Source organism: Hippocampus comes, unplaced genomic scaffold (genome assembly GCF_001891065.2).
Source record: "Hippocampus comes isolate QL1 unplaced genomic scaffold, H_comes_QL1_v1.1 scaffold416, whole genome shotgun sequence".
Classification (NCBI taxonomy): Eukaryota; Metazoa; Chordata; class Actinopteri; order Syngnathiformes; family Syngnathidae; genus Hippocampus; species Hippocampus comes.
In genome coordinates, this window is record NW_017805837.1 from 344,267 (window position 1) to 371,600 (window position 27,334).

The 27,334-nt window shown below is 44.4% G+C and overlaps 5 protein-coding genes, 1 long non-coding RNA gene and 2 other non-coding genes across 18 annotated transcripts; 4 read left to right on the plus strand and 4 right to left on the minus strand.

Moving 5' to 3' along the window:
* The first annotated feature begins 697 nt into the window (after nucleotides 1-697).
* LOC109526544 (uncharacterized) lies at nucleotides 698-10,682 on the plus strand. 2 transcript variants are annotated; one of them, XR_002170367.1, is made up of 3 exons: nucleotides 698-841; nucleotides 10,323-10,414; nucleotides 10,531-10,608. It is a non-coding gene; the product is annotated as an uncharacterized LOC109526544 (long non-coding RNA). The 2 variants fall into 2 exon arrangements; XR_002170366.1 differs by lacking the exon at nucleotides 10,531-10,608 and adding an exon at nucleotides 10,652-10,682 and having other exon boundaries at nucleotides 699-841.
* hoxb5b (homeobox B5b) lies at nucleotides 916-2,564 on the minus strand. The gene is made up of 2 exons (XM_019887879.1): nucleotides 1,774-2,564; nucleotides 916-1,707 (listed from the first exon to the last, which is right to left on the minus strand). Exons 1-2 carry the CDS (start codon nucleotides 2,375-2,377, stop codon nucleotides 1,460-1,462), a joined length of 852 nt encoding a protein of 283 aa, XP_019743438.1. The 5' UTR covers nucleotides 2,378-2,564; the 3' UTR covers nucleotides 916-1,459.
* On the minus strand, nucleotides 2,864-5,369 carry hoxb6b (homeobox B6b). The gene is made up of 2 exons (XM_019887885.1): nucleotides 4,332-5,369; nucleotides 2,864-3,473 (listed from the first exon to the last, which is right to left on the minus strand). The coding sequence occupies exons 1-2, from the start codon at nucleotides 4,786-4,788 to the stop codon at nucleotides 3,211-3,213; spliced, it is 720 nt and encodes a 239-aa protein (XP_019743444.1). The 5' UTR covers nucleotides 4,789-5,369; the 3' UTR covers nucleotides 2,864-3,210.
* ttll6 (tubulin tyrosine ligase-like family, member 6) lies at nucleotides 7,204-20,148 on the minus strand. 5 transcript variants are annotated; one of them, XM_019887871.1, is made up of 19 exons: nucleotides 20,048-20,148; nucleotides 18,109-18,227; nucleotides 16,867-17,128; nucleotides 16,360-16,498; nucleotides 15,808-15,933; nucleotides 15,522-15,562; nucleotides 15,321-15,439; nucleotides 14,687-14,817; nucleotides 14,460-14,616; nucleotides 14,144-14,287; nucleotides 13,941-14,026; nucleotides 13,642-13,867; nucleotides 13,203-13,381; nucleotides 12,804-12,992; nucleotides 11,749-11,890; nucleotides 10,465-10,671; nucleotides 10,331-10,396; nucleotides 9,122-9,239; nucleotides 7,204-8,684 (listed from the first exon to the last, which is right to left on the minus strand). In XM_019887871.1, the coding sequence occupies exons 5-19, from the start codon at nucleotides 15,930-15,932 to the stop codon at nucleotides 8,488-8,490; spliced, it is 2,127 nt and encodes a 708-aa protein (XP_019743430.1). In that variant the 5' UTR covers nucleotide 15,933; nucleotides 16,360-16,498; nucleotides 16,867-17,128; nucleotides 18,109-18,227; nucleotides 20,048-20,148; the 3' UTR covers nucleotides 7,204-8,487. The 5 variants fall into 5 exon arrangements, with proteins under 5 accessions (XP_019743430.1, XP_019743431.1, XP_019743429.1 ...); XM_019887872.1 differs by having other exon boundaries at nucleotides 16,880-17,128; nucleotides 17,989-18,227; XM_019887870.1 differs by having other exon boundaries at nucleotides 17,989-18,227.
* On the plus strand, nucleotides 18,945-19,017 carry trnar-acg (transfer RNA arginine (anticodon ACG)). The gene has a single exon. It is a non-coding gene; the product is annotated as a tRNA-Arg (tRNA).
* calcoco2 (calcium binding and coiled-coil domain 2) lies at nucleotides 19,651-23,958 on the plus strand. Of its 4 annotated transcripts, none has more exons than XM_019887875.1 (11): nucleotides 19,651-19,751; nucleotides 20,081-20,225; nucleotides 20,667-20,769; nucleotides 20,925-21,091; nucleotides 21,497-21,622; nucleotides 21,683-21,787; nucleotides 21,858-21,974; nucleotides 22,128-22,244; nucleotides 22,325-22,490; nucleotides 22,580-22,611; nucleotides 23,200-23,958. In XM_019887875.1, the coding sequence occupies exons 2-11, from the start codon at nucleotides 20,082-20,084 to the stop codon at nucleotides 23,362-23,364; spliced, it is 1,242 nt and encodes a 413-aa protein (XP_019743434.1). In that variant the 5' UTR covers nucleotides 19,651-19,751; nucleotide 20,081; the 3' UTR covers nucleotides 23,365-23,958. The 4 variants fall into 4 exon arrangements, with proteins under 4 accessions (XP_019743434.1, XP_019743437.1, XP_019743436.1 ...); XM_019887878.1 differs by having other exon boundaries at nucleotides 22,346-22,490; XM_019887877.1 differs by lacking the exon at nucleotides 19,651-19,751 and adding an exon at nucleotides 19,842-19,860.
* On the plus strand, nucleotides 21,401-21,472 carry trnaw-cca (transfer RNA tryptophan (anticodon CCA)). Its single transcript has one exon. It is a non-coding gene; the product is annotated as a tRNA-Trp (tRNA).
* Nucleotides 23,891-27,247, minus strand: snf8 (SNF8 subunit of ESCRT-II). 3 transcript variants are annotated; one of them, XM_019887882.1, is made up of 9 exons: nucleotides 26,904-27,247; nucleotides 26,658-26,708; nucleotides 26,404-26,542; nucleotides 26,223-26,327; nucleotides 26,068-26,140; nucleotides 25,706-25,847; nucleotides 25,558-25,632; nucleotides 25,231-25,400; nucleotides 24,902-25,050 (listed from the first exon to the last, which is right to left on the minus strand). In XM_019887882.1, exons 1-8 carry the CDS (start codon nucleotides 26,955-26,957, stop codon nucleotides 25,263-25,265), a joined length of 777 nt encoding a protein of 258 aa, XP_019743441.1. In that variant the 5' UTR covers nucleotides 26,958-27,247; the 3' UTR covers nucleotides 24,902-25,050; nucleotides 25,231-25,262. The 3 variants fall into 3 exon arrangements, with proteins under 3 accessions (XP_019743442.1, XP_019743441.1, XP_019743440.1); XM_019887883.1 differs by lacking the exons at nucleotides 24,902-25,050; nucleotides 25,231-25,400 and adding an exon at nucleotides 23,891-24,419; XM_019887881.1 differs by having other exon boundaries at nucleotides 24,902-25,400.
* Between the last annotated feature and the right edge of the window lie 87 nt (nucleotides 27,248-27,334).

The following is a 27,334-nucleotide window of genomic DNA, read 5'->3' on the forward strand; positions in this document are numbered from 1 at the left end:
GCATGTCAGCTCCCATTTGGTCCCCTGACCCCCGGATGATCCCGCTATCATGAATAATGCATGACATCCGGCTCCACATTAGCCCTATCAATATGCAATAGTCGTTACAGGAAGGCCAAATTGCCACTTAATATAGTTATGAATATGTGCAAAATGTCCAGGGTTGAGCTCACTTTTTTTTCAGTTTTGAACTTCTCTTTCTTGAAGTGAGACAATAGACAAACAGGCCTGATGTGTTTCACGTCCTTGGATGCGGCCCGTGTACCACCTTTGGCCGTCCAGTGACTCGCCTGGTCGGCATCAATCACTGCAGAACTATTCTCAAGTTCTTCACACACGCAAACAAATGTAATTGTTACAGCGGTGTGTTTTTTTTTAATGCAAAAGGAATATTGTCAGCCGATAATAAAAAGTCAAATAATTGCTCTTTAACTGCGTAAAATGTGGAGGCAAGCGCGATGTAACCTGAAATGGAATTAGATGCGATTAAAAGGCAATAAAAACGCAGGCCCTCTCGATACTTTTATTGAAACATTGCGAGTCCACATATATGAACGTCCGTGCGCGCTCGGTCCCCTGCACGCCGTTAAGCCGTCACTCTCATTCAAGCCCGCGTGAATTATATTGAACATTGTCTACTCCCCAAAACCATAAAAGCAACTTTATGGAGCTCACGTGACTTTGCCGCGACTGTTGTATGTCATATAGGGCCTTTACAATCTTTGCAAAGAGGGATTTTTTACTTGTACTCGCTTATAAGACAATCTCTGCTTCTCTTTTGAGGAAATTTCTCGAGATAGAATCGTGGAAAACAGGCGCGGAGACGTTTTACCACCACAAGGTAAGTCACTTTGATTTCATTATTATCTGATAAAACACAGCAAGGCGGAAAAAAAGTGTCAGAAAAGTCACGCGTGAGAGAGAAAGTTTTATTTCCAAGCGCTATGAGTTCACATACAAAAAGCTTGTTGGCGAGAAGAAAACAAAGTTGACATCACGCACACACACGCGCTCTCACACGCACCCACACACACACACACACACACACACGCGCTCACCCACGTCCGCACTAAACAAACCGATGCACGACAAGCCTTCTCAATGGGCCCATGTTTACATTCAAATGGCAGCAGCTTTATTTTTTCTTATTATTCTGACTTTTTTTTTGTCTTAAAACACTCCACTTCAAGAAAGAGCTCACGTCCAAGAGACAAATATGAATATTTACATCAATCTGACATGACACCTACACGCTAGCACTAAAAAGAACCACAAGATACTTTTTTTGTCTTCTATCACAATAGCATGCTGCAAGGTGCTGCGCTTCAAAGCGTTACAATTATTTTTTTTCTCCGTTTTGTTATCATTATTATTATTATAATTATTAGAACGCTTTCACCTCCATATGCAGCGGCTGCAGAGGTTGGCCATGGCGGGGGCGGAGGTCGGCGGTCTTGGCTCAGTTGTGGAAGGCGCTTGCGCCCGTCACCAGGCTCATGCTCTTCAGCTTATTGTCCTTCTTCCACTTCATCCTGCGGTTCTGGAACCAGATTTTGATCTGTCTCTCGGAAAGACACAACGCGTGAGCGATCTCTATTCGCCTCCGCCGCGTCAAGTAGCGGTTGAAGTGGAACTCCTTCTCCAGCTCCAGCGTCTGGTAGCGGGTGTACGCGGTCCGGGCGCGCTTGCCGTCTGGTCCGGTCATATCTGAGAGGATCAAATAAGATTTCGATTTGGAAATTCACTCGAGAAACACCTGGCAGGTTTATTTACCGTGGCTGATGTGCAGCTTCCTCATCCAGGGGAAGATCTGCGGCGCGTGGCACTCGTTGGCGGCGGGGGCGGACGAGGTAGCCAGGCTGGGCTCCTGCGCCCGTTGAGCGGCCCCCGAGCCCGAACCGCGGTCCTCGGTGTCGGTGGCAGCGGCGGCGGCGGGGTCGTCGATGTCCGTGAATCCGCCGTTGTTGGCGCTTTTGGTGGCCGCCGAGGTGTTGCTCCGCTCGCACGCCGGGGAGGGGCTCTTCACTTCCCGCGGGTCCCGGCCGGCGGTGGCGCACGACGGCGGCGGAGGCTGCACCGATTCCGGGGACGACAGCGAGCAATTGGGCGTCTGGCGGTAGCCGAAGCCCCGGGCGTCATCCCCGAAGTGTCCGCCGCCACCGCCGCCGCCGCCTCCTCCGCCAGCGCCTCCGCCGCTTGTGGCTCGGTTCACGGTTAGGTCCATGCCATTGTAGTTGTAGCCGAAGGACCCGGAGTGCATGGTGCCAGGGTCTCTGAAGGAGCCGCTCACTGCGCCGTTAGTCCCATAATTTAGTAACTGATAGTCGGAGCCATTTGGGTAGCGCCCTGAGAACGAGTTTACAAAGTACGAGCTCATTTGCTTGCTTTTTTAAAGCCTCGATTTGTAGATCTTTGTCGCTATAATCCTTGTGTGCTTGCACGATTTATGGACGCAATCATGAATTATAAGCAATGAAGCCCTACTGTACTTTGCCAGGTATGCCGCCAAATATGGGAGCGCGCTCGGGAATCACGTGCCTTTGTTGACCAGTCGTAAATCCTCACTGATGACTTCAAGAGGTAATTCATGCTCGCCGCTTACAAATGATGACGAAATAATGGTCGTTAGGCTCCAGTCAATGGTGCCTCCCCGCTGCGCGTACCGGCATGGCCGCGCGGGGCGAGGGCGCCATCTCGCGGCCGGAAGGGGAAGCGGCCTCCGTCTTGTCACGGGGCCTCGGGAGTCATCCGTCATCCGATTCGACACTCATGCGGCTCTACCTCGATTGTTTCACTCCTCACACTTATTCTTGTCATACGTAATATTTAAAATGAAAAAAAAAAAAGAACAGCAGTCTTTCCGTTATACATCAAAAGGCCTTTTATTTCTATGTACAGTTTTTTTTCCTGAACAAAATATTGCATCAAACACGTTATAGCAATAAATAATGAGATGGTGATAAAGCTGACATTTTATGTACAGGCTGGAAGAACAAGTACAACACGTGCACGTACAGAGGCCAACAACACGACGTACATACGGGGAACGACATGGTCCAAAAAAGCACTACAAATTTCTGTACATGTTTGCATAGTCCCTAAACCAAGACAGAGCACACAGAGAGGTCTAAAAGCAGCTCTAGAAGATAGTACGCCACACATGAATAATATCTACAGCATATTTTGTACACGTCGAGTGTCCTTTTTTTTTTAACTCTTCTTCTCCGCCTGCTCCTCCTCCTCCTCCTCGGGCGTCTTTGGCGGGTTGAGCAGCTTATTCTCCTTCTTCCACTTCATCCTGCGGTTCTGGAACCAGATTTTGATCTGTCTCTCGGTCAGGCACAGCGCGTGCGAGATCTCTATTCGGCGCCTGCGTGTCAGGTAGCGGTTGAAGTGGAACTCCTTCTCCAGCTCCAGCGTCTGGTAGCGGGTGTACGTCTGGCGGCCCCTGCGACCGCTGGTGCCGAACGGGCCTGCGTGCGGACGGAGGGACACGCACACACACACACGCGCGCACAGACACACACACACACACACACACACACACACACACACACACACACACACACACACGATTGGGTCACGCTTTTGTTTTGATCGTGCGGATACATGATTTGCATTGCGCGCGTACCGGGCTGAAGTTTATTTAACCTTTTCATTTTGTATAGCTAGACAGATAGATAGCTTTAAAAATAACAAAATTAGGGTTATTTTTAACCCAGCAGTTTTGAAGGGTGATAGATACTTCTACTGTTCCAGTTAAAACATAAGGCAAAACCAGGCAATAAAAACAAGAAAAAAATCTAATCATCTCACAATGGTAACATTTAGCACTCGAGTATGGTGAGGTGCAATTATATAAAATGTAAACATTACGTGCATATTTGCAACGTCAGGAAAAGGCGTATTAGTGCGCATGCCTGGTGCTGCTGCATCCATTTTAAAAACACACACTTCTAGATCAGTGCAACTCTCGTTCTATTTCTGAATCAATTTTAAAAAAGATAATTTTGCATGCATGTAAATAATGACATCATATAGTATACGTGTGTTAGCGGACAGAATTGCATTAGTCCACGCTTGAAGAGTATTTTTAACGCGTTGGTAGTTTCACGTCTCCGGCTACCATTTTTTTTTTTTTTTTTTTTTTTACTTTTCGTCTTCCATAGGAGTCACGACAACTGTTTGTTTGGCTCTTGCAGGCCCGTGTGCGTGTGCGCGTGGTTCAACGCGCAGCTTGAGGCGCGCGAAGCAAACGTGCCGAACCAAGGCAAACACGCGCGTGGGAGCTTGTGCGTGCATGCGTGCGTGCGTGCGCGGGTGCCACTCACCGACCGAGCAGGCGTTCATCCTCTGCATCCACGGGTAGATGAGCGCGGAGGACTTGTCGTCCACGCTCATGCCCGCGCCTTGCTCCCCCACGCACTCGCCTTTGCGCTGCGCGTGCTCCTGAGCCCCAAAGAGCGGCGGCGGTGGCGCGTCGTCCCGGCCGGAGAAAGCGCACGACCCCTCGGCGTCTTTATAGAAGCCCCCCGCCGGGTTGAAGTCGCACGGAGCCCCGCCGGCGGCCCGGCTGTAGATGGCCGTCTGCTGGTAATAAGAAGCCGGGTAGACTTTGTCCTGCACGGCGGCGGCGGCGGCGGCAGCGCCTCCATAGGTGGCCGCGCCGGAATAGTGCCTCAGCGGGTCGCTGTATCCCGACGTGTAGAGGGGGATCTGGCCCAGGAGAGAGTCCTGTCCTCCCGGCAGAGACACGGGGAAAGTTGAGTTGACAAAATAGGAACTCATTGGGTGGACAACGGGGCGCACTCCGGAGGAAAATGATTTGTTGTCTTTTATAGTCCAAGTGCTTTTGCCATTACTTTATCGGAGATTTGCCTTTTGCTGAGAGGAGGGGGTGGTTGTGAGGTGCCACTGAACACAGAGGGGAAATGTACCATCTGATCCACCTCTGGCCAATCACCGGCGTCCGCGCGTGCACGACTGTGCCCGTGGGGGGGCTCTTGTTGCGCGCACCGGGTCCCGGGTGCCTCCAAATCGAGTGCGTGGAAAACGCACGATCGTTAGCGTGTAGGACATCGTCATCATCTCGCGTTCAACTCCAAAATTCCGTCCAAATCATCAGCACCAAATCATCACTCGACACGCCAATCATCCCAATCGCGTCTTTCACGGGAACGCCGATCGATGACATCATTAGCGACAACATGATTGGTTTGATGTTTTTCTTTCACCCTGATCGATGAGGCCAGATTGCTTCAATGATCATCAATTGCTCCCTTAAATGAATATTGTGATGTTTACACTTCAATTCATCGTGGATGCAGACATTTTTCCAAACAAAAATGCAAATCTCGAATGCACCATCAATCCATTGAGTCGTGTGGAATATTTAGTAAAACACAACACAAACGATTATAACGAGGCAGCATTAAAAACACCAAAACAACAAATACTATTTTTAAAAAAGCAATATTTCAGGTTAATTATATGCAGGCCTCAGCAGCCAAGATGGCGACTGCAGAACGACAGCAATCAAGTTTGATATACATATACATACACTCTGATCCTCTCCTCTTTCGTCTATAACTGCTTCAGACAACAAAGTGTATGCAGGAAAGTGGTGAAGATTGCACAACTGTCTGTGTCCTGTGTGTCGTGTTATTTTTGTTATTTTGACTTCAGGATGACGCCGCGAGAGTGGCTGCCTTTCCAGCGGCTCCTTTGCTGCTGTGAATACTCTAATTGCCCCACGGGGATAAATAAAGTTTTCTGAAACTGAAACTGAAACTGAAATATTCATATTTACTGTTGTTTTAATGAGTCAAGAAGCCTTATTTTCCTCACTTTACATTTTCGGGATGTTTTATTTGATTTTTACTTTACAAGGCCACATTTTTACACTCAATACTTCATCCCGTTCATCTTTAGAGAACTGCTCTCTGCATTTCTACAACATGTAATCGACAATAAAGCTTCTTGAATATTTCTTTTCCCCGATTGTTTTTGAACGCAACAGACAGAGCAAGCATATTTCACAGCAAAAATAAATCCATCCAAAATTCTCCAACCACAAACTCGATCCTCATCGACAAAATGGACCTACGCGTGCTCGCCTCACCTGCAGCCCCCCCGGGCCAGGCGTGCACGCGCCTTTAACCACAATATCTGCTTTTTGACATGCACTGCAGCATCTTTCCTGGTGCACATAGCAACAAAATAACCCCCCCACCCCACCCCACCCCACACATGCACAACACGCACGGGCCTTACCTTACTGCCGCATCCATCAGCCGTGCCACCGTGTGCCCCCCACCACACGTGTCCAGTTTTGCCCAAGAAGGTCCAGTAGAATCCCAGTTTGCACAGGGCGCCATGACACCTCACGTATCCTCAGTATAAAACACACAGTCCACTTCCGAGCCCAAATCCAAATCCTTTCCAGTTTTGGGCCGTTTTAGTCCCAACGAGCGCACCCCCCAAAAAAAAAAAAAAAGGGGCTGCGATAAGCGCGAGGTTGTATAAGAAGCAAGAAGCAGCTGCACGAGGAGCTGTTGGGGAACAAGAAGTTGTCATTGTGGCCGTGCACATGATCCCGAGGCAGCCAATCCCCGAGCCGCCAACCACAATATCTGCTTTTTGACATGCACTGCAGCATCTTTCCTGGTGCACATAGCAACAAAATAACCCCCCCACCCCACCCCACCCCACACATGCACAACACGCACGGGCCTTACCTTACTGCCGCATCCATCAGCCGTGCCACCGTGTGCCCCCCACCACACGTGTCCAGTTTTGCCCAAGAAGGTCCAGTAGAATCCCAGTTTGCACAGGGCGCCATGACACCTCACGTATCCTCAGTATAAAACACACAGTCCACTTCCGAGCCCAAATCCAAATCCTTTCCAGTTTTGGGCCGTTTTAGCCCCAAGAGCCCCCCCCCCCAAAAAAAAAAAAAAAGGTGCTGCGATAAGCGCGAGGTTGTATAAGAAGCAAGAAGCAGCTGCACGAGGAGCTGTTGGGGAACAAGAAGTTGTCATTGTGGCCGTGCACATGATCCCGAGGCAGCCAATCCCCGAGCCGCACAAGTCGTAAAACTTGCAACGGCAAAGTTGTAAATTTTCATAAAGTGCAGCCCTTTAAACGTGCGCCATTTTCAGTCTCCTCCGAGCCTGGAAATAATATTCAAATATAGAATGAAGATACGGAAGAGTCACTTGTTTTATTTTCGACATTTCGTGCAGGAGATGGTGAATCGGCCATCAAGGTTTGGTTTTGAACAAAGCAAAGGTAAAAAAAAAAAACATTCAGTATAGCCAAACAATAATAAAACGAAAATTAAGGCTTCTTAAAATCCTATTATTTCCACCAGTCACAAATTCTTCAGGCCAGATATTTTTTCTTGTAGTTCTCAAATTTAATTCATTTCTCCCGTTAAAGTCAAAAAGTTCATCCTGCTTGGATTCGCATTAAATTCCCCGTAGATGTCTTCAAAATGTTCTGTTCATAATTCTCAATATTTTGGACTTCTCATTTACCTCAAATGTCTTTTCCAGCCGTGGGCCAGCATGAAAGAGGATTTCCGGAATTTACACACGCAATAAAACCATAAATTCCTGAAACACATTCCATCTTTGTGTCCCTTTCTTTTTTTAAGCCCCCCCCCCCCACCCCTAAAACTCCCAGGAAATAAGGTCAAAATGTTCGCAAATAAAGACGTCAAATCTGAAACGGCATGCTAATTAATTCAAGTGGAATTATCGTTACAACATATTTCATTAAAGAATGCCCGAATTATTTTCTCATCGAGGGCAATCTTTTTATTCGTTTTCTTTTAAAATTGCTGAGTAAAAATACAAAGGCAATCTTAAATGTTTTGCGCAGCACAAGAATCGATTTCGTTTCAAACAGGACGATTTAGCCGTCATTTTCTAAAAAACTTAAAATACATTTTTAGTATTTTGCAGTGTTGTTTTGGCCAATTTGTCGTGTTTTTGTTGTTATTGTTTGTTTTCGGAGCGCACACAAAGCAGCTGACAAACGTTGTAAAGTTTTATGGCCTCTGACAAAATGCTACCACGTGGATTTTCATTTAATAAAAAAGGTCAGAGTAGGAAGAAAAAAATGCAATATGATACACGAGTCGGAAAGTGCTTCCGATATAAGACGACATTTTCTTGAATTAGAAATAGCCTCATGATGACGACAATGCCCCATTTAATTCATTTTTTAGTTGTTTATCAAATTTGGAAAGGCCATTTCTAGACCAATTTCTGCAATAACGACCTTAATTCATATGAATTAAATATGAATTTATTTCCCTAGTCCCAGTGAGTGGTTTATGCCCTGAGGTCTGTTTGTGTTTTAATTGGCACCCCCCCCCCCCAGAAAAAAAGCAACATAAAAATAAAACTCCTTCAGGTGTATTTTGACTTTGTTGGAAATTATGAGCCGTATTGGGTCTCCGGTGGCGCCCCCCCCCCCACTTCAAGGTCCCTCACCGTGCTGGGTGGGGGGGCATCGGGCAAGGCTAGGTCTCCGGAGCAACGGGGGGCGCGTGGAGGTAACCAGGAGGCCCGCGTGCAGATTCGCCGTGTCGCGTTGCGCTAAAGGGCAACGTCCTTTGGCGACCCCCTTCACGAGGGCCCGTGGGTCAGAGATCCTGACGTTTTGCAAGCGGGGCCCTGCATGGAATATTCGGGCACAGAGATACCTCGTTACTGTACTTGAGTATTTTTGAGTATTTCACTGCAAATAAACAACTTGCATTTGGGAGGAATGGGGGGGGGTGCTGGTTAAAACACTTATTAAATTTACAACAACTTTAAAATATAAAAATGACTGAAATTGATGCAATAATGTTCGTTCAGTAGTTTGCTCCAAAACAATTTCCTGAGTTGTTTTTACTTCTATCTTTAAGTGGGGCGGATTGGGGGGATGATGCAAATAAAGGAGGCACGATGAACTCTGTAAACTCTTATTTCTTTGTTGTGATTTTATCCCACTTAGATACAGAATATGAATCCTTTTTCCACCTTTAAATCTTCCTAGGCAGTTTCTTGTGACTTCACTGCAGCATGAATTAAAAAAAAAACAAAAACAAAGTCCGGTAGGTCCTCACCTGCTCCAGGGACCCTGACAGCATTCATGGTCCATTCCTTGTTTTTCACTTTTTGGCTGCCTTCTGTCTCAAGTGGGGTGTGAAAATTCTTGATGGTACTCGAAGGCCTCAACGAGCTCTTGGGGGGCACAATGCAACACACTTTGGAATCAGAATGACTCATCGGATTCATCCTGAACCCTTTTGACTAAAATACAAAATAAGAATTTGCTCCTTGTGAGTGCTCTCATTTTCTATTGATGTGCATTACTTTTTGTTCTGCTCAACAAACAGCTGGGATTGTAAATAAGACTGTGGCTGGATGAGGGCATTACAGTTCTTTTTAGTTTCAGCATTTTCCCCATTTGGCTCGCAAGACAAAGCAAAACATAATAATAATAATAATAATAATCATAAAACACTACTAATAAAAAGGTACCACTGTATCATATAATCTGAGCACATTAAGAAAGGAAAGAGACCATGTTTTACAAGCAATGATTCAACATTTATGACAAGCTTTCTTAGGTGTGTTGTTCGTGATTTTCTGGAATACTGCCATGGATTGGAGGGAAAAAAAACCCAGCAATTAAATAATACAAAAAATACAATGAATCCAACGCAAATGTTCAAGCTTTGTATTTCTTATCTTGGCAATTTGGTGTCAAGCTATTTGAAAAGCAATTGATTTTTGGTAAAAACAGCCCAAGGGAAATATGAAATGCAAAGAGAAAAACAAAGGCTTTTTTTGTATCGCTGGTGGATCAGTCATATCAAAACATGTGATCCAAGACAAGAAACATCTGTGAAATTATTATTTTCTTTGACAGGAAAACATACATTTCAAGTTCCACTTGAGTTGAGACCGTAAATCTTGCCCGCATGCACACATCTTTCCAAATACAAACGTTCCACCTCCTCCAAGATCAGAAAACCCTCTGCTCAAATAAAGAAAAACATTTGCAAGCTCCGAAGTCTCCGCCAAAACCGCAGGTGGCGCTATGTCACAGATTTATGGGGTGGGTGGGGAACTTACACCAGTGGGCCTGCCATGAGATTCTAAAAACCCTCGAAAAATTGTGTGTGTGTGTGTGTGTGTGTGTGTGTGTGTGTGTGTGTGTCTGTGAGAGCATGCACAGAATAATGTCTCCTTTTTTTCCCTGCATTTAAATGATAATAATAAGTGTCCAATCTAATTACTGTTGTTGATTCTTTGTGTCAGTCACATACCTGCCTGGATGTCAGAATGCAGGACGATGCCTTGGCCTTTGAGGGAAGCGGCGTCGAAGCGTCCAGCTGCAGCGAAAAGTCAAGGTTAGTCAACGTTGATGTTTGGACGAGGTGTTCACAGACAAGCAAGTCACCGCTAAATTTTGCTTCGTGACCCGCGGCCCGTGCTGGCTGGGATTGTTGGCGTTGCGGCCCTCCAGCTGCAGCAGCTGGCGGATGTGCTGGACCAGGCCCAGGTCCAGCAGCAGCTTCTTCCTCTGGATCAGCGCCTTGACCCGTTCCTCTTCTTCCTCTTCATCATTCTCCTCTTCCACCTCACAGGTTTTGATTGCAGCAGGAGGCTCCAGGAGGGAAAAAAAAAAAAAAAATTTTTTTTGATAGGGTGACCTGCACATGTATTATCAATAACCCCCGCAGAACGATGTCACTTGTTTTTGTGACAAAATAGATATAACCTGCCCAAAATAAAAAGCAAATTTATTGCAACAAAATACTAATTTGTGACCACGAAATACTAAATCGTGGCCAGGATATGCTTATTTTAGCCTTGACATAGGTGTAACGTGTGCACCAAATACTAATTTGTGACCGATGAAACACTAAATTGTGGCCCTAATGTGCAAATTTTGGCCAAAAAAAAGGCGCAACCCGCACACAAAAATAGTGATTTGTGATCACAAAAGGCTGATTTGTGGATGAACAATTTGCACGTCAGGGTAAACAAATGGCACGCATCTTTGGATTAGGTGGATTCCATTTGCTTAATTTGTGGCAGCAAAATAGGTGTAACGTGAGCAGGAAATAATAATTTGTTGCCACTAAATATGTGTGTGCACATAAATTACAAAATTCAGGCAAAGACATTTCAATTTGAGGTCACAAAAAAAGCCATAATTTGCATGCAAGATACGAATTGGCGGCCAAGAAAATCATATCACATGTGCACAAAATACTAACTTGTGGCCACAAAATACTAACATGTAAACACAAAATATAAATTTGTTGCCATGAAATAGGTGTAACGTGCACAAAATACTCATTTCTGGCTTTATTTTCATTCCCCCCCCAAAAAAACCACTTGGTACAAACGGAACTCACATTTTGCAAGAAACTTGACCTTTTCTAAAGACGGTACACTCCAGGAATGATCATATTATTCCAAATTAGTGTTTGACGGCCTCACATTATCATTTTTTTTTGCAGATGTTATTTCTGTAGTGTGGCCACAATTAAATCCCGCCCCCCACCCCACATGTCATGTCTGGGGCTCTGTACATTTGCATGCGGCGGCACTAAAAGTGTGCGAGCATCATCTGGCTCATTTGAATGCTGCCAGTGGGGTCAAAGAGAAGGCCAGCAATTTATCCTGGGACAAAAGAGCGCGTGGACGCCCTCTTGCGGCGACTTCGCAGTCTTACCGGGTAGGTGGCGGCGGGCCTGCGCGGTGCCGCTCGAGGTTTGGGCCGTTTGGGCCGCTCCCCTGCCGTTTCGCCCTGAGAGTCCCGATGCCGGGCGAAGGTCACGGTCCTCTGCCTGTCAAGCAGCTCCTGTCGTAGTTGCCTGTGCATCGACGGCAAAGTCATCATTTAGCTCAACTCGGACAAAATTTCAATTATGATACAATAAAGAAGATGATATGTTTTTTTGTTGCGCTATGTTCTGAAGTTGCAAACGGAAGGCTGGGCCAACCATTTTTTATTTTCATTTGTAAACGTGAGTGTCATGCCGTTTTGGTTTTGTAATAAATTCAATTTTTTATAATTTAATTATTCGTAATGAATGAGTCGATATTTAAAAAAATATACAAACTCCTTGCAGTTTTTTATATTTAAAGAATTTAATCAGACTCAACCAAGTATGTATCTATTCATAAAATAGTTTATAACGATTCATTCTCATGTTCTTGTTAGGGTGTTTTTGTTTGTGACCAACAGGTGGCACTGTAGGGCTCCTCCTGCAGTGGCACACCTGTTTGGTCACAAACAAAAACACCCCAACAGTTCTTATTTTATTTGGAACATGTTCAGTTATTTTTATGATTAATATTTTTAACCGGCTGTGTAGGATTTTAATCTTAAACGTTCTAAATCTGTATGATTAATTAAACTATCCATAATCAACCAATTCCCAATTAACCAATTATAAATTATGCATATCTTTTAGAACGTTGAAAGTGTACTCAATGAAAGAAAGTTTCTTTTACTAGTCTTTCATTATAATAAATCAATCAATTAAAAAAAAAAAACAACAACATCTGTAAACGAATGCAAAATGCCTGCTGGAGAACAGTCAAAATGAAGCAAATCTCAGCCGAGGAATAAAACAAACATTTTTTTTTTTTTGCTTTTACTATGTGCGAAGGTGGAAAAAAAAATCTATTAAAATCAGAAATGTAATTTTGGGGGAAAAATCCAGAGATTTTATTGTAAGGCCATATGAGACATCCCTGCAGCTGGCTGGTGTTCAGACGTACCTGCCGCACTCCTGTCGGGCTCTCGAAGCTTCCGTGGTCGGCACAAGCGAACTTCCCTGCATGAAGAACTTGTCGTACATGTCTGCTCCTTCCCTGGGGAAGATCCTCCTAAAGCCTCCCTGATGTTTGCTCTCGTATCTCTCCATCTGCTGGGCCGAGGCCGCCTTGCACTTGTGCAGCTCCTCGGACCTTCGAGATCAAACACAAAGCAGAAGCTTGTGGACTCGAGTCGGACTTCGGTCGCCATGCTATTTTGCTTTAGTCTGCCCGCCATGAAAGGGCCATTTTAAAACGTGCAGTTGAACTATGAAAATGTGAGCATAACATATCTTTTGGTCACCATATGTGATCTCGGAGTATGCAAACAAACAAAACATGGGCATGCAACGTGAGTCAAACCTTGCCGCTCTGGACTGGCTCGCCTGCAGACGTTCCTTGGAGCACCTGCGCTCCTCCTTGATGATTCTGCTCCTGTTGCAGGCGTTCAAGTTGATGAGCAGCAGCGTGTCCAGCAGCAGGGCGTCCTTCACCTCGCGGTCCAGTGGCGAGTCGGTGGTGAAACTCGGTGAGTGGTTCACCTGTCAACGTCACACAAATTAGCGGTTCCTTGCTGTTTATCCCGGTTGTCCTTCAGCAACGTTGGCGACAGTTCCAAGGTCTTTAAATTTCTGAATACGTGCAACTGTATGTGCAACATCGAGCTGGTTGGAGATGGTCTTAAAGCCTTTTACCTTTGAGTCTAGAATTTTAAATGTAATTGAATCTCCTGCGACAACTGTCTACTTCGCATCCTCTGGTCCATGGTTAGTGCGGTACACTCTCAAGGTTTCAGCGGTACCTCGAGCAGCCAGGGCCGCATGCGCTCATCCAGCAGGACGTCGAAGCCGAGGATCTCGAAGCAGGCGCTGGTGGCGGCGTGGTGTGGGAAGCACGCGTGGTAGTTGTGCTTGAGGATTGGCTGCACGGCGATCAGCGTCTTGATGATTATGTCCTCGATGTCGTCCCATAGTTTCGCCGCGTCGGCGCGCTCCGCCTCCAGCTGCCGGATGAGCGTAGACAGCTTCCTGGAGGAACCCGAACAGCCCCGGTGAGAACTTTTCTTGCTTGTTTTACCCTCCCGTTATAATGGCAAAGCACCGTTTGCTGCCAGTGTGGTCATCATGGATGAAGTTGTCCTGGTGCTTGTTGATGGAGTAGTTGGTCAGATGCATGCACACCTCGTCCTAATGAGAGAAATTGAAGGTTACCAAACCGTATTTCCAATGCTGTGGTAATACCAAAAGCACTTCAGTCACTCTCGTCATGGAATGAGTGATCGAGTTTAGAACTCCGGTCCTCACCATGTTGCTGAGCGCTGGTTCCAGGTACTTGGTGGTACAGAAGCGGGCCAGCCCCTCCTTGAATAGGAAGATCCTGAGCGGGTCACATGACGTCACCAGCACGTAGATACGCAAGTCGAACTTGTAGCCGTCCATGATTAAAGGCTGGATTCAAAACATTTACAATTTGAGTATGTGTAAGTGTGCAAGTGTATGTGTGTCTTGGAGAGGTAAGGGACTTGAGTCAGATGATTGGACTCGAGTCAGGACTTGGTACTTGCATGGTTAAAAGTAGTGCATGCAACTTACTGTCACCTCTGATGTGTTGAGCACCCACCCTGGTGATATAGAGCTGACAGATCATGTGTTCTCCAGGATGAAGGTCTCGACTGGACCTTGTCATGAAGATGCCCCGTCCCTGACAGCCTGATTCTGGCTTGCAGATGAAGGTGGCCTGCTTTTGGACGCGCGTGTATGATTGGAAGTCGCAGTAGCTACAAAAGAGAATGGAGGAGGGGTAAATACTCCAGGTGTCTTTGTGGGGTAGAAAACAAGCAAACGCACTCTCCGGGAAGACACCACGTCCTGGGAAAGATGTTGTAGTCTTTCGGGAAGAGCTTCAACATGCGGTTCAAGTTCCTGGCCAGAGTGTCCTTGCGGCAGATCTCGATCATCCCGGGGAAATGATTGATCTTCTGGAATGCAGCAAACACACATGTAAAAGGCTTCTTTTTTTCTGGGTTACAAAGATGGATGACGCTGCAACTACTGTAGAAGGTATAATTCCATCAGAAATGACAATTTATGAATGAATGAATGAATGAATGAAGTTAATTCTGAGAGTCACGATGGGCTTGGAACCATTCCAGGATGTACACCGCCTTTCATCCAAAGTCAGCTGGGATGGGCTCCAGCTGCTTTACAATACAATACAATACAATAGCTTTGTGTGGATAAGCAGTCTAGAAAATGGATGTAATTTTGAAAAATTATGTCATGGATTCGAAATGAGGCCTAAAATGCTGATGAATAAATCATTGCAAACTTTTGAGCCAAGGTATGTGCCTTTCATATATGAATCTGGAATCCTTTTTGAATGATGAATGCCGTCTCAAAGAAGTGGCAACAAATGGAGGCTAATTTAATGTTTCAAATTTGACTTTGGTCCTTTAATTTCGAACTTTTCCGGCGAGACTACCTGGTACTGCTTCATGGCCATGACCCTCTCCAGAGACACGGAGCAGTCGGACCACATCAAGGTCCAGTCGTCTCCGTCCGTCGCCACTTTCAGGCCGTAGCGCCGAGCGGCACGCCGCACTGACGTTCAAAATACAAACCTGTGTTTTAGTGGGTGTAAAAGATGCGTTCCATTGTTTATTTGATGTATTGTAATTCTTACCGCTTTCGTACTTGCAGTTTGTCAAGTTAACCCACACGTATCTGTAAGAGGGCCAAAGACACACACGGCGACATAGACATGCAAAAAATGCATCCAGGAAGTAATAAATGTATCAACTTTTTTTTTCAAAAAATAACCAACTTGTATTTAAAATTGTCAACAACTTTTTTTTTCTATTATAAGGTGGTGTGTGGAGAATTTTGAATTTGTAACAGTAAATGTGAAACTCTGAAGTGGTTTGAATAGCTCCCGAATGCACGGCAGATCATGGCATGAGATCCTCTACCTCCTCTTGGACTTCTTCCGCCTCTTTTGGACGTTTGGCGGTGTGCAACCTGACGTGCTTTGGGTTTGGGTGATGCTTGTTGCTTGTTCTTCATTCTGCTGCTCGTCTCCAGGTGGCAGAGTCATCCTGAACACACAAATGTGACATATTGGATGATCAACATGCCAGGAGATGAGAGCCCGGTTTGTTTTGGATGTGACACTGTCAGAGGGGCACAGTATTCATTTAGCTATAATGCGCATTCAATTAAAAATGTCTGTTACTGCACCTCTTATTTAGCTAAGTAAGGTAGCAAACATTTTGGAACGAGCTCTCGCTATTATGTCGTGCAGTTAGATAAATGTAATGATTTAAGATTGTCAAATGAATAGCTCTTCTGACGGTGTTCTTGTATTGGATCTTGTTAGTGTGTACAGAGTTGTGTACCTGACAAAAAGTTCATCAGCAGTGTATAATGGAGGCTAGATTGAATTCAGAGTGTCGTGTGACAAATGAATTGTGATTTGTACTCCAATACGATCCCACTGTACGTGTACAGACGTGTGTAATTACTGTGCATCATTTATGGAGGCAAGGCGGGGCCTTCGGGAGCATCACAGGTACAAAATGGGCCAGGTCTCGGTGATGGGTGTCAGTGTTGGGATCGAATGAGGTGGATAATCCTCAGTGTCTCTCTGGGGCGCCGGTCAGCCTGCGTGATGACATTTGCTGGCTTTAGTTACACGGCGGGATTTGTGTTACCGTTTCACCTTCATCAATGCTCACGGCGAGAAAAATGCATGTGTTCCATTCGTATCACATTGAATTAAAATGAGAATTTTTTTAAAATAAAAATGTACATGCTGGTGTGTATTAAACCATGCCAAAAATGTAAAAAAAAATGAAGGACATTACATTTATCCCTTTCATGCATCAATAATGATAACCTGTAACCAGATAACATGATAAGATGTCCACTGTCGTAACCGATGTCCCTGAAAGGGTTAAAATACATTGCTGCAAGAGAGAGTTAAAGGCACTCAGCGTTGATCTTCCAAATTAATTCTGTTACCGCTTTACCTTCAAAACTCACAGATGATTCATTTATTTCCGCATCCGAGTGCCCTCGCGTATGTTTTTCAGTCACTCGCCTCCGCCCGCATGGCCGAGCCAACGCAAAAGAGGATGCCAAATTGCGTCAAGATAAAGCCCTGAGCCGCCGTCTCCAGGAGGAATGGAAGCAGGCGTCATGTTGTCATGGCGAGTTCGAGCCAGATGAACATCGCTGGGATCTGTTGAACAATTTGAAGGTGGCAGAATAAAAATATCTGACTGGTGCACACTTGATGGAGAGATGACAGAGGATACAAAGTTATTCCACATTTGTGAACATGCAGGACAATAATGAAAGATATGACTTGCACGTTACGTGTCTCGCATAGATGCAAAACAGTCACTCTGAACAAATGAGCAGAGCAGCTTCAAGGTACACTACACACATGTTGCCATGGCAACCAACATCTGAAAAACAACACAATCACCATTGTCACGCTAGTGGTGCCGGTATTCTTAGAAAGACTTAGACCTACTATGGTACTGTATTTTAATGACAGTCATTACATTAGTACTGGGAGCGCTCAGTATTTTTTTCGTGATTAGTATTGTTATGATAATTTGAATCAGGAGACAAATAAGTTAAGATTTTGAACTGAAGAATCAGCATTACTTACCAAGAAAGGTCCAGTTGCTTCCGTTGTCATTTACCATTACTGTATCTTCATTTCAGGGGAACGTCTTTGACTAGCCTCAGTTTGAGAAAGTTACTATGAAAACTGTCATGGTGGGTAATGAAATGCATTTTTTAACAGCGTTTCAGACACATGCTAAAATCAACAACGAAGTCGAGTCGAAACCATAAACTGAACATCCCTGCACTTGACGGATAATCATTAGCAGGAATTGTTCCCTAAAAATATCACAAGGATAACTACTTCACACGCATGTATCCTGTTTATTGAGGTTGTAAACTTTGCGAAAGTAAAAGGAGGTTGAACCTCCACCGGTATATGCCCTGCTGTCATGCTGCCATGGAAACCAAATGCTGCAACATCCCTATAGAGACCGACGGCTTTGACTTTCGACACCGCTCTGCAGCAAATCAGTTACCATGCTAGCTTGAAAAAGGCTTTGAACGTCACAAACCTGCTCTGGTGGAGTGTGTTTACCGACAAGCTCCGTTGGCTTATTTCGGCTGCGGCGTTGCTGTTCTTGACACTCACACGAAGTCAAATACGAAAACAAGTCGCCCAAGTTTACACTCACATTGCCGCTTTTGCTGTTGGCCAATCACCAACACGGAGACGCTGGCCTTCTTCACTCTGATTGGATGTTGGCTTGCTCTTCGCTGATTGGTCGTTGGTCCCCGCTGGCCTTTATGGGAACTGGACCGAGATGGTTATGACTTTTATTTATGGTTTCATTTTAAGATGTTTGATATTTCATGGTTATGAAACGCCTGAAAATTACCCTGTATATTCTGACAAATATATATTTACTTTTTCAATCCTCATATTGAAAATGTACCGTGAAATGTACTACAACTTTTTTATATTTTGTTAGTTATGTTGTTGGTTTGAAAAATATTTGAAGTATTGTATTAAAGAATATCTCCACAATTTTTACAATATTGCAAATCTAAGAATGTTCAATATACATTAACTAACAGTATGAGACTAACGCCGTACTTTTATCTTTAACTAATTTAACTGTCTTGTATGTATTATTGTGACTCTTAAAAATGAATTACATTAAAATGTAAAAAAAAAATAAAATAAAGCAAACATATTGTCCACTAGTAACATTTTTCTAAATTAATGCGGTAATAAGCAGAGACACAAATTGCATTTAACTAAAATTAAATAATGAATAAAAGTACTGTTGCGAAATAAAACGTCCTGTTTTGTATATTTTTAGAATATAATAACATGACAGTACAAATACATTGAAGAATATTTTATCAAGGTAACAGCAAAAATATAAATACTGTACTAAACGGTGCAAAGGAACGTGTAATTTTGTTTTGGTGGATTTGTCTCCCTCTAGTGGTATACGTACTGGTTTACATATACAATTATCTTGTTGCAGCTTCACCATACAACGGGCTAGTGGCGCAATGGATAACGCGTCTGACTACGGATCAGAAGATTCTAGGTTCGACTCCTGGCTAGCTCGATCTTTTATCCTGTGATTGAATTTGAAAATGGCCTTCTACCGATACGTTATCTGGCGAGATGATCCCGTGGCTTCATGGTTAAAGTTCACTTTTAGCTGCCGGAAACTCCAAGTGTTTTCTGCACGACTCGTTCAGAAATAAACACACATTTAACGCATGCAAATACTGTACCTATGAAGACACCTCCAAGACACAAAGGTAGATGCATATGCGTTTCCTTTTTCCTTTTGTTTTGAGGCTTTCTCACAATAAATACCTGAATATTTTCTTAAGAGTATATCTCCGAGGTTTCATGATGGCACCAAAATGGTAGCTGATAAGTGCAATGACGGCAATTTAGCACTCTTGTAACCACATTTGAAAAATACCCTGGCAACTTTTTCTCACTGCTTGACCACAAAAGTGCATTTTTTGAGTTTTTTTTCCCCTGGGTCAAATCTTTGAAACACATTGAATTCAGAGTACAGTTGTGATTAGGATCAGTGTAAACTTTTAATGTTTATTTTGTGTTTATATTACTTTTGCGAATAAATACATGAGAATAAACAGACGAATATTTATTTTAAACATACAAAGTACTCTTGTGGAGTATTTTAACTTTTAGCGACAGACAGGCTTGAGGAACGTCCACTGGCACGGAGAACTAGACACTGATCCGAAGGTCCGTGAACGCACCAGATTAGTTGCAGATCCGAGTGACTTCACTCGTCGGACGCAGTGACAACAACAAAATGTAAGTTTTATCCTCTCCCCCAAGCTTTACGTCGTCATCTCAGCTCTTGTTGTTATTCAATTATTTGTCACCGTGACGCTTTATGACAAACGTGATCCTTATCTTACAGGTGACTAAATGGCGGCGGTTGTTTATACGGTTGTTGCGTGTTCAGTGCAAACTTTTATGTTTGTTTTTTGTTTTAAACAAGTGCAGACTAGACTGCAAAAAGATAGAAGACGACGAGGGGAAAGAGCGTTTTAAAAGAAGTGTCATGTCACCGTTATGTCTCGGTGACACCTGCTGTCTTCACTCACCCCAGCTTTATAACTGCGTGCATTTTATTCCAGTATGCACAACTCCACAAGCGGCTTCTCACAGGTGGTGTTCAGGGACATCCCGCACTCGTACCCTCCAGCCACCTCCGTCAGCTGCTGCTACACTCTCGCTGCACACTTCCAGCCCAGTCCACGCGACTGGGTGGGCATCTTTAAGGTGGATAATATATTATTTTTCGGAGACGTGGCAAACAATCGTTTTTACATTTGGATCTCAAATGATCCTTTCCTATAGTAATGAAGGGAAATGCAATTACCCCGTTCCAGTCCCACATTGTGCTCCTTTCTGTAGTACGTGCCTTAGCCACAAGGGGTGTATAATGCAGCAATGCAGAAACATGAAGTTTCACAACTGGCTGAAGATGGAGTATAGTTGGGGGTTTTTTTTGCAGAGGATAAAAAAAAAATATATATGCATATCAGTAAAATGGTCCTGCTAGTCTGTGCTTAATAGCCAATAGAGGGCAGGAGAATACAGCCATACAGACTTTTGCAGAGGATAACTAATATATCTGAGTAAAGCTTTTTTCCCCCCACCTTATGGAGCCTGTGAGCATTTTCTGCACACTGAGCTGTGTTCTCCTTTTGATTTTTCCAGGTTGGGTGGAGCACCATAAAGGACTATCACACATTTGTGTGGGTGGAGTCGTGCGGGGACTCCAGCCAAGAACAGTCATCGAAGAGGCATGCTTATTTTAAAGGTGGGCCACCCCTTTTAGATTTTATTGCTGAGTCATCCATTTTGTTGTGTGGAGCTCCTTATCATCAGCATTCAAGCTCTTCATGTTGTCCAAAGTCAAACAACATTTTTCCCCAGAGCAAAAAAAAATTCAACTGATTACATTTCTTATGACAGATTATTACCTGCCCAAGGATGAGTTGGACTTCTATCAGTTCTGCTACGTGGACAGCTCGGGTCAAGTGTGCGGCGCCAGCACACCCTTTAGCTTCAAAGCGCAGGATGTCAACAATGAGCAAAGTGCAGCAAACAGCTCAGACGACCTGCTGGTCATTACCACACAGGTACACACACACATACACACACAGATTAGCTTCAGACATTATACAAGCGAACATGTTGGGACACAAACGTGGCGTCAGTGGGAATGATAGCATGTCTGACTCTCGGTCAGAAGGCTTTATCTTCAAATCATGTCAGGGATCAATAAGTTCTTTCTCGCCATCTTGTGACTGAAAGACTGCTGGTTCCTTTTCTTCCACACAAGACGCTTGCAAGCGTAGCTCTCCTCCAAGACTTTTTAACAGAAATGAAATTTCCATCTTCTCCAAAATGGAGAGCCCTTGTTTAGGAATTTTGTCCCATTGCATCAGGACCTTGTGGCGCAATGGTAGCACGTCTGACTCCAGATCAGAAGGTTGTGTGTTCAAGTCACATCGGGGTCAGCAGCTTATTTTGTGCGGAACCAGGAACAAGTGGAGCAGAGCGATCGGGAGATTGCGTCGCTGAAGGACGAGGCCCATCGCATCCAACGGCAAAACGCAGAGTTGGAAAAAGCTCTGCGGGAGGAGAGACGAGAAGCCGCCGTCATGAAGGTCTTAACACGACGTCAGTGATGGTGACGGACGGGCGCCAGTTGACTGTTTGCTTCACAGGACAAACACGATGAACTCGTGTCAGAACTGCGTCAGACGAAAGAGAACAAAGAGAGTCTTCTGTGCACTTTGCAGGAGCAACATGAAGAAATCCAACATTTAAAGGTTTTAATTTGCCCGTTATGCCCATAGAACCTTTTGACCGTGTCAACATTCTGCTGTGTCTTTTCTCCAGGAAGAGATGTTGGTCCACATGGCCAATCAGGTGGAACTTCAGGAGCAGAACCTTCCTGAATGCATAGAGTCAGATCCAAATTCAGGTGATGACAACGGACTGTTGCTACAAACTGAGGTACGGAAAGGAGAAAAAAAAAAGGCCAGAACATGGATTCAAAACTCAAATCGCAGAAATGTCAGGCAGACATGCTAACCACTCATCTAATTTTCCTGTAATTGTACATTATAGTTCATATTATACATGCGTTCTTTTTTTTTGGTCTTCTAGCTGCAACTCCGAGAAGCTCACGCAGTGATCGCGGACAAGGATGCTGTGATCAAGGAGGAGAAGAACTTGTCGTCCATGTTGAAGCGCCACAACCAGGAGCTTGCTCAAGAGAACCAAGTAAACAGCACCTTTTACTGAAATGGAAGTTGCATATTTTGCCGCTGCTGTCCTCACGGTGGCGTCCATTTTGTCGTTAGAAACTCACACGTGACATTGAGGAGCTGCGCAGGACTTTGGATGAGCTTCAAATGCGTACGAGCACCCACTCGGCGGACCAGAATGCCACCACGACGACCCACTGTGCCACAACACAGTCGGATGCTGCGGAGACATGTGACCTGTCATATGACAACATACCTGTAGGTCAGTGTATGGCCACATTTAACTTTAGCATGATTGATTTCCCATTCAATGTCAATCATCTTCATCTGACGTTGTTGTGCTTTTTGCAGTGAGCATTGTCGAAGATGATGAGGAAGACCAGGTAGCGAAAAAAAACAACCCAACCTCATATTTTGTGCTTTGAATGTGATCATCCCTCACTCGACCACTGGTGTCATATTCTGGACTCATAATTTGTGGCCTGTGTTTCTTGCTTAAACCTCGATCAAGACTGTAAATTGTCTCGACATGTTGCGTTTCCCCGCCCTGCTGTAAATAGGAAAAATCCACGAGTTACTGACGTATTACCTATTGATGCCACAAGACGGCAGCAAAGCACTAATTTCAAGTCCTCCCGAGGTCAAAATGGGTGGCTGATGACTACAAAGCAATACAGTATTTTTGTGACACATGACTTAGGCCTGATCACAAAACTGTGAATGGTGAGATTTCCAGCCAGTTAATATTCAGGGAATTGAATGAGTGAGAGAATGAGTTGAAGAATTTCATTTGGACATAAAGTGCTTTCTGCCATCTTGCAATATCTAGAAGCAATTATAAACCTTTTGCAAGTTTGCGCTATTTCAGACTCAATCGCGTAATATTAAACAAACATGAATAGCGGACATACATGCTCTGTTCCAATGTGTGTATGTATGTTTTTTTTTGTGTGTCCTTTCACCCCCACCAGCCGGCCCTGATGTGCCGCCATTGCCTGGAGAGCTTCCCAGGAAGCACGCGGGCGGAGGTGGAGTGTCATGAGCGCAATCATCAAGTGTGTCCCTTCTGCACGCTCATATGCGACGACATGGAGCAGAACGTGTTCGAAGACCACGTCTACAGCCACGAGATGTGACGGTGAAAAGCACCTGCCCGGTGTTCCTAAAAAGAAGTCAATGAATGATTGTTAAAAAGCGGAAAGGTGGGCTTGAGCATTTTGAATCGAGGCAGTGGTTCTCAACTGTTTTTTTTTTGTATTAACCCTTTGCTGCCAAGTCGTGACCCTCCTGTATAGAAGTGAACAAAGAAAGAAAATCTATTGTTCAAAAATAGCCCCTTGCAAATATGTATTTAGAAAAAATGCACAGCCATGTACGGTTGTAACAGTGTGCTCTCTTCTGCCCCGTGACCATGTATTCTTACGCTATGCACCAAACGATGCATCTTTCGTCACACAACAATGCCTATTTACGCCTTGCTGTTTGAAGTGGTAATAGATGAAAGGAGAGAATTCATCTTTTGTAACCTCAAGATCACTTGGATGACCTACTTTTCGGTCTTAAACCACCAGTCGAGAATCACTGCTTCCAGGGGGTAAAGCCACGATAATTGCAGCTTAAACGGTGCCAAAGCTTTGCACAGTCTTAAAGAGATCACAACAGTCTAAATGTATTTTTATTCATGATGAGACATGATTTTTAGACAATAAAGTGCGGCCATAAAAACAAAAGGCTCAACTGTTCTTGATCACATTGAAGTTAATCTGAAGACATGACAGTGTTTCCCCGCTATATCGCAGATTTGGATGGGCAACACTGAGGCCTAATAGAAGAGAAGCGGCGTAAGAGCAAGAAGTAGCTGAGAATATCATGAATTTTCACCTATTGAGGGTGTGACTGATTTTAGGGGTAGTGACATAATTTGTACAGACACACATGCCCTAAACCCCGCCGCCCTCCTTGCAATGTCACAGTACGGGCTAATAAATACCCATCCACAGTTTGGTCAGGGGCTCATCTGGTTGGCCTCCTCGGGCGTGACATCACGCGAGGTGAGCTCGGAGAAGAGCGCGGGCAGCCAGTACTGGGGCTCCTTCTGCACGCTCATATGCGACGACATGGAGCAGAACGTGTTCGAAGACCACGTCTACAGCCACGAGATGTGACGGTGAAAAGCACCTGCCCGGTGTTCCTAAAAAGAAGTCAATGAATGATTGTTAAAAAGCGGAAAGGTGGGCTTGAGCATTTTGAATCGAGGCAGTGGTTCTCAACTGTTTTTTTTTTGTATTAACCCTTTGCTGCCAAGTCGTGACCCTCCTGTATAGAAGTGAACAAAGAAAGAAAATCTATTGTTCAAAAATAGCCCCTTGCAAATATGTATTTAGAAAAAATGCACAGCCATGTACGGTTGTAACAGTGTGCTCTCTTCTGCCCCGTGACCATGTATTCTTACGCTATGCACCAAACGATGCATCTTTCGTCACACAACAATGCCTATTTACGCCTTGCTGTTTGAAGTGGTAATAGATGAAAGGAGAGAATTCATCTTTTGTAACCTCAAGATCACTTGGATGACCTACTTTTCGGTCTTAAACCACCAGTCGAGAATCACTGCTTCCAGGGGGTAAAGCCACGATAATTGCAGCTTAAACGGTGCCAAAGCTTTGCACAGTCTTAAAGAGATCACAACAGTCTAAATGTATTTTTATTCATGATGAGACATGATTTTTAGACAATAAAGTGCGGCCATAAAAACAAAAGGCTCAACTGTTCTTGATCACATTGAAGTTAATCTGAAGACATGACAGTGTTTCCCCGCTATATCGCAGATTTGGATGGGCAACACTGAGGCCTAATAGAAGAGAAGCGGCGTAAGAGCAAGAAGTAGCTGAGAATATCATGAATTTTCACCTATTGAGGGTGTGACTGATTTTAGGGGTAGTGACATAATTTGTACAGACACACATGCCCTAAACCCCGCCGCCCTCCTTGCAATGTCACAGTACGGGCTAATAAATACCCATCCACAGTTTGGTCAGGGGCTCATCTGGTTGGCCTCCTCGGGCGTGACATCACGCGAGGTGAGCTCGGAGAAGAGCGCGGGCAGCCAGTACTGCGGCTCGCCACTTGCCTGAGAGTCCAGCCAGGCCAGGCCCTCCTTTAGCAGGTGGTCCTGGCAATGACAACGCAGGTCAGATTAACACTAAAGCGGTGTATTTGCTACGATGTGTATTAATAAGAGTTGTTTTTGTGAGATTTAATTTGAAAGCCGTATCTTCTAGCCCTTCCTCTTAATTTTTCTCCCTTGGACACTGTTGACATGGACTCACCAGGACGTGACTCGCTCGCTCATTCTCCCACTTGAGACTGTCCTTGATCTCACTCACAGTCACGTAGCCCTTCTTCTACAAATAAGTGACAAGACAACCGGTTTGAACGAGAAGAGATAAAATGTTTTTTTTCCTGCATGCGGCTTACTTCAGCCAGCTGCAGAACCACTGTGTGGTCCATGTTGAGCTCCGCTGGGACGGACTGCACCAAGTAGGAGCCACCCACCGGAATCATCCCGAAGCCATTGCCCATGACTTTAAGTTTTTTGATGGCTCGAACCAAGTCATCCCTGGGGAAACACGCGACACACACAAGTTTAATGTAACAGCTTTAATCATGCAATGTGCGGACTTGACTTTGTTAATATGTCCTCGACTCTCGTCCACTTCCCTCTCTTTGCGGTAACATGTTTCTTCCTTGACAATCATGCTATGTTTTTGCGGTTCAATAAGCATTTGGTAAAAAAAATGCTGCATTAACTTAGAAATGGTTCTATTGGAAACACTTACTGGCTGACATCCTGAGCGTATTTACCGCGTCCCTTAAGCACCCTATGATGGAGTTCATCCAAAGTGATGAGTCCTGACAGAAAAGATACAAGCATTTCCTCTCACTCCTGTTGCCACGGTGATGTTGATTAAGTGGCAGTTATTTTATCACTAACCTCCATTTCTGTGCTTGAGGGCCAAGCAAACCTCAATAATCTGCACGCCAAGCTCATAGTAGAAGTCGCCCACACCGAGCATCTCTGACCAGAAACCTTTGCCGGCTGTGAATAAAACAATCTGTTCAAAAAAATACACTAAAGAGTATGTTCAAACGTTTTTCTTCAGAACGATTCTGACAGGCAAGCGGATCAACTCCAATAGTGGCACACATCTCCTGAAACTGGACCCGGAACTGGGAACTCTTGCGGATTTCCTGTTTGTGCTTGCTGGCAAACTCTTCCAGGTGGGACTTGAACATGTCCAGCTGCTTGGACATCTGACAGAGAGATGAAGTAACGTAATTAAAATGTTGCTGTTGGAGCATAAGTGCAACAGCAAGAAGCATCACTTGTAATGTGGACACGCTTCAAGTAATAAAGGGAAATACTTGCCTGAACTATTTGATCCTCTGCAAGAACAGTTCCTCTCTCTTTATATTTGGCCTGAAAATAAAATGAACATGTCAAGATAATCAAAAATCTACCAACGAAAAATGTAATTTAATTTTGACTTTTTTACTAAGAGGCCTGTGGGCTCCCTGAAGTGGTCTGCAAAATAATTACTCTCTAAATAAGAGTTCAGTTGTATTTTTGATCCACTTCATTCATTTGGGTATATTAAAGAGAATGTTTTCTTACCTCGGCTAGCTTCTTTTTGGCGATGGCGCCAGCCCCAACGCCTCTCCGGTGCATTTTGACTTTAATAAGAAAAAAAATGATCAAGAAATGATAAAATACTCCGTTAATGTCCAAAACGATGGCAGCTTTCGATGTGACGAAGATAGCTATAACAATTACGAGCACTTTTCTCACTTCTCATCAAGGTATTGAACCATTTAAAACCGTTAAATTTCGGGGCTTATTGATGAATTTCAAGTTAAAGCGCGATGAAAAAAAAAACATTTTTTTAGGGAAAAGAATGCTTCGAACGGCAGAGGTGAGAGCTACTTCCGTGCAAGCATGTCCAGTTTGATGGGTTGGGGGGTGCCATTTTCTAAAAGCTGCCTCCTAGAGGCTCGGCGAATATTGCAACCTCATTTTCATACGTCACTGCAGTTAAATTTAAATAC

What these genes read in the sequence shown, in the direction of transcription:
- hoxb5b (XM_019887879.1), bottom strand. Translation starts at nt 2,377, where the DNA reads ATGAGCTCGTACTTTGTAAACTCGTTCTCAGGGCGCTACCCAAATGGC. An exon ending in GAAGCTGCACATCAGCCACG is followed by an intron (nt 1,708 to 1,773) that starts GTAAATAAACCT and finishes TGATCCTCTCAG; the next exon opens with ATATGACCGGACCAGACGGC.
- hoxb6b (XM_019887885.1), bottom strand. Translation starts at nt 4,788, where the DNA reads ATGAGTTCCTATTTTGTCAACTCAACTTTCCCCGTGTCTCTGCCGGGA. An exon ending in GATGAACGCCTGCTCGGTCG is followed by an intron (nt 3,474 to 4,331) that starts GTGAGTGGCACC and finishes GTCCGCACGCAG; the next exon opens with GCCCGTTCGGCACCAGCGGT.
- ttll6 (XM_019887871.1), bottom strand. Translation starts at nt 15,932, where the DNA reads ATGACTCTGCCACCTGGAGACGAGCAGCAGAATGAAGAACAAGCAACA. An exon ending in GTCAGCTCTATATCACCAGG is followed by an intron (nt 14,288 to 14,459) that starts GTGGGTGCTCAA and finishes TTTTGAATCCAG; the next exon opens with CCTTTAATCATGGACGGCTA. An exon ending in GGCCCGCCGCCACCTACCCG is followed by an intron (nt 10,672 to 11,748) that starts GTAAGACTGCGA and finishes TCCCTCCTGGAG; the next exon opens with CCTCCTGCTGCAATCAAAAC.
- calcoco2 (XM_019887875.1), top strand. Translation starts at nt 20,082, where the DNA reads ATGCACAACTCCACAAGCGGCTTCTCACAGGTGGTGTTCAGGGACATC. An exon ending in ACTGGGTGGGCATCTTTAAG is followed by an intron (nt 20,226 to 20,666) that starts GTGGATAATATA and finishes TGATTTTTCCAG; the next exon opens with GTTGGGTGGAGCACCATAAA. An exon ending in TGCTGGTCATTACCACACAG is followed by an intron (nt 21,092 to 21,496) that starts GTACACACACAC and finishes GTGCGGAACCAG; the next exon opens with GAACAAGTGGAGCAGAGCGA.
- snf8 (XM_019887882.1), bottom strand. Translation starts at nt 26,957, where the DNA reads ATGCACCGGAGAGGCGTTGGGGCTGGCGCCATCGCCAAAAAGAAGCTA. An exon ending in CCTCAAGCACAGAAATGGAG is followed by an intron (nt 26,141 to 26,222) that starts GTTAGTGATAAA and finishes CTTTTCTGTCAG; the next exon opens with GACTCATCACTTTGGATGAA. An exon ending in AGCGAGCGAGTCACGTCCTG is followed by an intron (nt 25,401 to 25,557) that starts GTGAGTCCATGT and finishes TGTCATTGCCAG; the next exon opens with GACCACCTGCTAAAGGAGGG.